The following is a 9,413-nucleotide window of genomic DNA, read 5'->3' on the forward strand; positions in this document are numbered from 1 at the left end:
ATCTAGAAGCCATCAGTGACCACCCCCCTCCTCCACATCCAACCAGCCTCCCCATCCTGTAGATCCCACTTCCTCAGTAGCCTGAATCTGTCCACTCTTTATCCCCACTCTTTTCACCTGGATTCGAGCAACCTTCCTACCAGTCTCTTTGCCTCTTTAGAGTCTGAACCCCCTTCAGTCCATCTTCTTTGCTGCAATTGGAATGCTCATAATAAAATACAAATCCTGCCTAAAACTCTCCCATGGCTTTCAGTGATCTTAGAATGAAGTCCAAAACCTTTAATGTGACTTGTAAGGCCCTCCTTGATTTGGACCCTGTCACAAGCTATTCCCTTGTCTAGAATTTGTTTCCTTCTCCACACTCCCAAATACACATGTGCATGCGTGCACACACAGACACACACACACACACACTCACACACCCCTACCACATGCCCAAACCTAGCTAACTCCTCTGAGATATCACTTCCTCCCTAAAGACTTCCCTAATCAGACCAGGTTACATTTCCCAGTCATGTTCTGCCCTAGCACCCTGAATCAGCCTATTGTTCGTTATAATAATTACTTTACTTGTTTAACAATCTGTCTTTCCTCTAGACTATAAACTCTGGAGGGCCAGGACTGTGTCTTGTTCATTGCTGACTATCTCATGTCTTGTGAACTGAATGGTTCATGTGGAGTGCTCAATAAATGTTTGTGGAATAAACAAACAGAAGAATTCCCATCCTTGACCTTTATTCTTTTCCTCCATTTTAGTATATAAGTTAAATATTAGGAATTCTTAAATTAGAGCTATTTTGGAAGGAGTACAATACAATGGAAAGAACTAGGAGAAGTAAATTCTATTCTAGAAAAGCGAGCTAGTCACTTCACTGCCCTAGGCCTGGAGTCCTCGGTGAAATGAGGAATTTAGCTGATCATCGGAGCTCCTGCAAGTACAAATCCTGGGCTCCAACCCAGGAAATTCTAATATAGTCCGTCTGGAGTGGTGCCCAGGAATCTGTACTTAAAAGACCTCGCTAAAGTGATCCTGACACTCAGCTAGGTTTGGGAACCCCTGAGTTGGATGGTTTTTAAAGTCCCGACCAGCTTTGAAATGCTAAATCTCATGTAATCATAGACATAAAAACAGAATGCTATTTTATGTATTTTCTCCTTGTAGGCTACTGAAAGCATTAAAATGCTGGTGACATTGTGTCAGTCTGACACTGAAGAAATCAGAAATGTGGCCTCAGAAACCCTCTTGTCTCTTGGTGAGTTGTTTTTTATGTGATTGTTTGCTTTTTTTTTTTGCAATTTTTTTTATTGTGGTAAAACATAAAATTTACCACCTAAACCCTTTGCAAGTGTATAGTTCAGAAGTACGTATATTCACATTGCTGTGCAACGTGCAGAATTCTTCTCATCTTGCAAAACTAACTCTGTCCCCATTGAATAATAACTTCCCAGCTTCCCCTCCCCTGGCTTCTGGAAACCACCATTCTGCTTTCTATCTCTATGAATTTGACAACTCTAGTCACCTCACATAAGTGAAATTATAGAGCATTTGTCTTTTAGTGACTGGTTTATTTCATGTAGGTTAATGTCTTCAAGGTTCATCGATGTCGTGGCATGTGTCAGAATTTCCTTCCTTTTTAAGGCTGAATAATATCCCGTTGTATGGAGAGACCACACTTTGTTTATCTGTTCCCATGATTGTTTACTTTTGATACCCTCAAAGGGAACTGTAAGGAAAAATTTCACGTGCCCTGTTTTAGCAATTGTCCCCCTATAGGCTATCTGCTCACACTTCTATACACACACACACACACACAGAGTATAAAGAACTGACCAATTTCTATCTCCCCCCAACTGCTGGTTCTAACTGTCTGGATGTTGAGGGTGAGTGTTGCTTTCTGGAGCTTTTCTAGATGGGTTGACCAGTCTGTGCACCATGTGGAATCAAGAACATAGAAGTCAAACCATAATGCAGGGGTAACAGTCAGAATCCGGATTGGATGGCCAGGTTGGGGTCAGCGCTACATGGAGGACAATGATTGGCTGAGGTTCCAGGGTGCCTTCCCCAGGGAATGCCATCATCCCCCGGGTACCTTAGTCTGACTGTCAGGTTAACCTCTGATTGCCCTGCTGGCCTGTGCCTCCCTGAGCCCTAACACCAAAGAAGAGAAGATCAGTCTTATTTTATTCTAGAATAACCAGATAAACCTTCCCCTTCACTCCACTTTATAAAGGTTCATGCCTAACAGCTTTCATACTTTTATTCTTTTGGGGGAGTTGGGAGGGTAGAAAGAGGCTTTTTTAACTCTGCATAAAAAAATATAAATGTTATAAATAAATAAACTACTACAACATACTCTTAAAGTATAAAAACTATACACCTAAAAGTCCTCAAATATAATCCGGTCAATAAGACTAGCTGGAAAAAAGCCACCCTAGTTTGACTTTAGTAGCTTAATAACGTAATAGGAAATCTCATGGCATTTATAATCACCGTGAAAATCACATTCATTGTTAGGTGTTCTTTCTTCATTACGGGTTTAGTACGGCTTCGTTCTGCTTTTGAATATATCATTCGATGTACAGAAATCTTGGCCAGCATATGTTTGTTTAGAGGATAAAACGGTTTTTCCTTATGGCTGTTTTAGGCATAGAAATTATTTAAATCCCTAAAACTGTGCCCAGGATATTGTTAGTTTGAACTTCTTTTATCCCTTAATGTTCTGAAATAACAAGGTGTGCCGGACATGTGTAAAGCGTAGCCAACAATGCTTGTCTTTCCAGTGTAACCTAAGGAAGCTTATCCCTATTGAAGGTGCCCCAAGATTCACTTCAGCTGCAGAAATAGCAGCACCTCCAGGCCTGCTCATCACGCCTGCTTCACCTTAGCTCTTTACAGACAGGGCTCCCTGCAGCCCCCAGGCCCTCTCGCACCACCAGATCATGGTTCTCAGCGCCAGCTGCACATCGGAATCACCAAGGAAGCTTTAAAATACACCCATGCCTGGGTTCCACTTTCAAAGGTTCTGCTTTCATTGGTCTGAGGTGTGCCTTGGCATTGGGATTTTTAAAATTCTCCCAAGTGATTCTAATGTGCAACAAAGTTTGAGAACCTCTCAACTCAATGTTATGAATCTCCTTTGACCCTACTACATAAATACTGGTGCATTTTTATTTCACACAGATGATTGAATTGATATAATGAAAACAGTGTTTTCAGTGGAAGTTGATAAAACTGCCCTCGGATGAGGGTGGTCACAGGGCATTTGAGGGACTCAGAGCAGCAGCTGTTTACCAGCCAGTACGGAGTTACTTCAATATTTTAACCTAGAGCTGCCCAGCAGGTCCCTCTGTGACGATGGGAATGTCCTCTATGTGCACTGTCCCATACGGCAGCCAGTATTCTCATGTGGCTACGGAGCATTTCAACGTGGCTGCTGTGAATGAGGAACTCAAGTTTCCACTTTAATTTTGAGTGGTTGCCATTTAAATTTAAGTAGCCACATGCGGCTGGTGGCCACTATATTGGACAGAGTTTTCACCATGGCTATGGACAGTCCGTTGTGTCCTGTCTGGACCTCAGTCCCATTTGGAACCACACTGCCTGACACCCCAAAGCTCGAGCTCTTTCTCCTCCAACACCATACCTACTTCATAGGACTGTTAAAGGACCAGCGGAGGAGCCAACACAGATCAAAGCCCACTGAAAACTGAATGATAGGAAGAGTGAGATGCCCTGAGGGCCCAGCCCTGGTTGTGTCGCTGTAACACCTGTAGAGGAATTGCTCTGTGTCAGGCACTGTTTTGAGACATCTGCAGGGGTTAGCTTGTTTAATCCTCTCCAGGACTCCATGAGGGAGGAAGTACCGTTAGTCTCATTTTACAGAGGGGCACACTGAAGCCTGCTGAAGTTGCATAATCTGCCATGGACACCCAGACCCATAGAGCACTGCCATGGAATCCCAACCCCCTAGGCCACCTGGACTCTGTGGGTCTCTGGGGGAAGAACTGAACACCTCAAAATTGGAATATATCCATGAGCAAACTAGGAACTGGCCTGGTATTCGCTGTTTTTAAAATAGCATTCATTAGCCAAGGCATCCATGGGAGTGTGTGTGAGGGGCAGGGAGCATGGTATGAATGGGCCTAGCTCGGGCTCTCTGTCTCTCCATCTCCCCCCGTCATCAGCTGAAAAGCTGCTGTTTTTAATGTTTTCTATGTCAGGGTTTTGCATAAATGTTTAGTTTCAAACAAAGGGCTCTACTCCAAAGTAATAAAAAGTTGAAAACCACCACATTAGGAAAAAAGAAAAAAAATAGCATTTGCCTCAGAAAAGTCAAGGCAAGCAGGAAAAAAATCAACAAAAATCTCTTAAAATTCTTGGCTTTTGCTTATAGAAGAGTTCACTACAAAGTTCTTTTAAATACAGGCGAATCTCTACTTTTATATCCAACGTATTACTGAAAATGTTAAATGTACCAGAAAAAAAAAAAAAGAACAGACTTTTGGTTTATTAAAAGGCTTCTGTTTCCAGAGACTACAGTATATTATAAAATCCATGATTACACTCCTTTTCTAAAACCCACTAATATGAGTGTATTTCCAACGTTCATGAATCTTTTTTTTACTTTTGTTTTTTTCACAATGAACTTCTGATTGAGCACAACTGATTATTCCCATCTTTGTCTTATTGTGTTAAATGTATGAAAGCCTGCTTCTTATCGCTAGTGTCTGTTACTCATTTTCCGATTTTCTAATCATGTTTTTAAAAATAGGAAAAATGGAACAAAATATTCAAATAATTTGCAAATACATGCTAGCTGTTCCTATTCAAGATGGTACTACTGACAAAACTGAACTAGCTGTTGGCTGGTAGACGGCATGACCACGTTTATATGGCAAAGAGTAATTTTTCAGCTGAAGTTTGAAAGCCTAAATTTGACTTTTATGAAAGATCGTTTAGATGTACCAATATATAAAAGCAAAAGTTATGTAAAAGTTCAATGCACTGAGGGCCGGCACAGTGGCGCAGCAGTTTAGTGTGCACATTCTGCTTCAGTGGCCCGGGGTTTGCCAGTTCAGATCCCAGGTGCGGACATGGCACTGCTTGACAAGCCATGCTGTGGCAGGTGTCCCACATATATAAAAAAAAAAAAAAGCAGAAGAAGATGGGCATGGATATTAGGGCCAGTCTTCCTCAGCAAAAAGAGGAGGATTGGCAGCAGATGTTAGCTCAGGGCTAATCTTCCTCAAAAAAAAAAAAAGTTCAATGCACTGAAATGAAGGACCAGCCATATTGAAATCCCTAATGCTCTTAAAATATAATCCATATGATTTCTCAGGAGTAGATCTATTATGTGAAATTATCAACACCAAATGCCCATAGAACTTCTACTCTGATTCACACGTTGGCATTCTTTTAGTCTCTGGCTTAGCTCAAAAGTTCTCGGTTGTTCTAAACATTACTTAGAAAACAGTATAATTAAGAATAACAGAAGATGACTTTTCGGTACCTAAAGTTCACATTAGCAAAATATAGCGATCCATACCCAAACAATTGGTATTAATTTATCAGAATTAATTATTCTGAATGACGAATAAAAAAGTTTAAACTGGTATTCATTTTTAATGTTCTATATCCAGGAGAAGATGGGCGGCTTGCATATGAACAGTTGGACAAATTTCCTCGAGACTGTGTTAAAGTTGGAGGTCGTCATGGAACTGAAGTTGCCACGGCCTTTTAATTACAAGTTAACTCTGCCTAACGGCTGACTTAATAAATGGCCCTCTTAATCAAGATGGTGCTGTGATTTAGCTGGAATGTGTTTCAAACTTGAAGAGTTCTGTTGAGGTTGTCCGGAAATTTAACGTGTTATCAAAAGAATTCAAAATCCAGTTTCACAGTACGTATCCACTTCTTTGGCCAACAGAATAGGGCTACGTATAATTCAGTAGATTACATTGTTGATTGCTTCTGACAATAGTAAGAGTCCATCTTATCTAATATGTATGGGATTTTAAAACAGCCATCTTTGTACTTTTTGGGAAGATCTTCTATAAGCTCAAAATAGTCATGTCATAGCTTGCTAAATATCATACGCCTTGCAGTTTTTCTCTGTCATGTTCTCAGGGTTGAGTGGCCCCCTTAGCTACCTAATTTTACGTTAAACGCAAAGCACAAAAAAGAATTTCTTTGAATAAAAGTTTGCCTGCAGAACCTGGTAAAATGACACATTTTAAGGGTTTAATTTTTTTTAATTTCATTTTTTCAAGCCTCCACTAATTTCTTTTGTTTCTTTTCTTCATTCTGAAAATTCCGAAGCATGTTTTCGTTATGGTAAAAAGATAAGTAGATGACTAAGGACTACCTTATTAAGATTCTACCCATGCTCATTTAAAAAAGGACACGCAAAACTTAAGCTATTTTTAAAAAACAAGAGCCATTTTTTTTTATGATACTTTTACAATAGAGCTATTTTACTGCTAGCACAAATCAAAACCAAAAGTCACGGATGCAGAAAGCTGTGATGCTTTTTGAGGTAGAAGAACCTGGAACTTGGAGGAATCCTAATGGGTTGGGAGCAGAGGGACATTAAAAGTGGTCCTGGCTTCTGTAAAAATCACCATGAGTTTAGGAAGAAGAACACTTTGAGGGATGGTTACTGCGCTAGACAAATCATTCACCACTGGATAGGCTCCTCGGCCAAATAGTTAAAACCACAGCTCCCATTATAGCTTCCATATCAAGGCAGCAAGTCCATTAAATAAAGTACAAAACCACTCAGTAGCTCTTATTAAATAATTTTTCTTCCTTTTAAGAGTATACAAGGTGGGATATGCCAAGATAACAAAATAATATGTATGAGTATAATTTAAACTGTGGAATATCAACTGTATTCTGAATGTGTTTGTATAAAATATCATTTAGATGTCATTTTAAATATTTACATTTTAGCAAGACTTTTAAAAACAACTCATTTCATTTGCAAGTAAAAATTGTTCGCCAGGCTTCCTGGCAAATAGTTCTTTCAACTGTGAAGTTATAATGTATATATATATTTGTATATTTATAAATATTATATATATGCATATATCCTTCATTTTAAAGGTACATTGTACAGTCCATAGTTAGTATGTCTAGTCTATAGTCTCTGTTAAATGGTCAAGATGACTGTTTTTATAGAAAGTCAAATCACCAATGTGACAGAGTTTTCTGTTTGGTTTGGTTTTTTATTTTTTGAATATTGCATGAGCAATTCCATATCTTTTGTATTCACTTTGCTTTTTATTTTTGGTTGAAGGGGGTGCCTTTAGTTTTGTGGCATTTGTATTCATCACTCTTTCAATCATGTAAGTTAAAATAAAAATTATTTTTGGATTACTAGTCTCATGTACAGAGTCTAGCGTATTTTTTTCACATGGCTTTCTTGAGTTGGTATTTACACAATATACTACACCTCATTCTCAACTTGAATTTATTCTTATCTTAAAATTCCTTCTTCTAGGGGCCGGCCCCATGGCTGAGTGGTTAAGTTCATGCACTCCGCTGCAGTGGCCCAGTGTTTCACCGGTTCGAATCCTGGGCGTGGACATGGCACCACTCGTCAGGCCGTGCTGAGGTGGCGTCCCACATAGCACAACTAGAAGGACCCACAACTAAAAATACACAACTATATACTGGGGGGCTTTGGGAGAAAAAAGAAAAATAAAATCTTTAAAAAAAAATTCCTTCATCTATAAATGAAGATAATATTTACTTCTCAGATTTGTTGTAAAGCTAATTAGAGAAAAAGAGCTGTGTTTCAGAGTTATGGAACAGAGACTGTGAGCTCCTTGAGGGTAAAAAGAGCCTTCATTTACTTGCGTATGTTCCCAGCCCAAACCCCCACCAACATCGTCACAGAGGGGTCCCTAACATTCAGCTCCAAGAGGAAGTATTTACCAAGTGACTCATTAAATACCAGCAAATGCTCATCATTTATGAGCATCAGTAAAAACACTTTCCCCCATAAGGTTTGTTGCTGTACTGTTAGAATTGCCTTATTTACTTTACAAAATTATGAAGTAAGATTGTAACCCTAAATTCAGCAGAAAAGACCAGCACTTCTGACTATATCAGAAAAGCAAATTAGTCAAATAGAAAAATAAATATTTTTATCCCTGAAATTTCCCTAGAGAACAGCATCTCTTATTAAACAAATGTTATTTTTTTATTTTGGGAAAGTTCTAAGTATTCCTTGTGCAGAGAACAATAGTTGGCTAAAAAACAGATCTCTAACTTATTTATTTAACACGTATTTGTTGCGTACTTACCATGGATAAGGTTTCTGCCAGGGACTGTTCTTGGCACGGGAGATACAGCAGTGAAGCAAAAAACAAAAGACAGATAAAAACCCCTGCCCTCGCAGGACTTATAGCCTGGCAAGGGGAGACAATAAAACAGAGAGGGGGGGAAAAAGAATTGCACGCGTTGGGAGTGGAAGATGTGATAGGGCCAAGATCACAAGTTTAAAAGAGTGGTAAGGGAGGGCCTACGAGGAAATTGCATCTGAGGAACTGATGGAGTGAGCCTCGTGGATATCTCTGGGAAGAACATTCTAGGCCAGAGGCAATAATAAGCACAAAGGCCTTGAGACTGGGCCATGGTTGGTGTTTCAGATTTTCTAGTAGCCTCCTTAAAAAAAGTAATAGGCCCCGTGGCCGAGTGGTTAAGTTTGCGCGCTCCACTGCAGGCGGCCCAGTGTTTCGTTGGTTCGAATCCTGGGCGCGGACATGGCACTGCTCGTCAAGCCACGCTGAGGCAGTGTCCCACATGCCACAACTAGAAGGACCCACAAGGAAGAATATACAACTATGTACTGGGGGGCTTTGGGGAGAAAAAGGAGAAAATTAAAAAAAAAATCTTAAAAAAAAAGTAATAAGAACAGGGGAAGTTAACTTTAATAATATATTTTATTTAACCTGATATAGCCAAAATATTTCTACTTATAATCAATAAAAAGTTATTAATATTTTGCATTCTTTTTTTCATACTAAATCTTTGAAATCCTCCAATGTGTATTTTATACTTACAGCACATCTCAATTCAGATTAATGACATTACAAGGGCTCCATAGCCACACTTGGCTAGTGGCTACCATATTGGAAAATGCAAGTCTATGTTTCCCCAGTTGTCCCAGTAATACCCTTTTATAGCATATACATACAAACACACTCACGCACATGCATGCACACCCCTCTGGACACAGGATCCAACCATAGATTTCATGTTTAATTTAGTTGTCATGTCTCTTCAGCCTCTTTTAATCTAGAACACTAGCTGCCCCTCCTCCTTTTTTTAAACTTCCACACCTTAATATATTTGAAGAATATAGGCGAGTACATTTTGTAGAATCTTTCAAATTTAGAGAGGGAGT

The 9,413-nt window shown here is 39.5% G+C and overlaps 1 protein-coding gene across 3 annotated transcripts in view; it reads left to right on the forward strand.

Annotated features, from left to right (window-relative positions):
• Positions 1–7,377, forward strand: part of RIPOR2 (RHO family interacting cell polarization regulator 2) — a 212,617-nt gene extending 205,240 nt beyond the window's left edge. For all 3 annotated transcript variants that reach the window (XM_046640401.1, XM_046640402.1, XM_046640403.1), the window contains exons 21-22: positions 1,163–1,253; positions 5,641–7,377. In XM_046640401.1, the coding sequence (XP_046496357.1) occupies positions 1,163–1,253; positions 5,641–5,741 (192 nt within the window). In that variant the 3' untranslated portion in view covers positions 5,742–7,377. The remainder of the gene's footprint in view (positions 1–1,162; positions 1,254–5,640) is intronic.
• The last annotated feature ends 2,036 nt before the right edge of the window (positions 7,378–9,413 follow it).

This window comes from Equus quagga, chromosome 15 (genome assembly GCF_021613505.1).
Source record: "Equus quagga isolate Etosha38 chromosome 15, UCLA_HA_Equagga_1.0, whole genome shotgun sequence".
Lineage (NCBI taxonomy): Eukaryota > Metazoa > Chordata > Mammalia > Perissodactyla > Equidae > Equus > Equus quagga.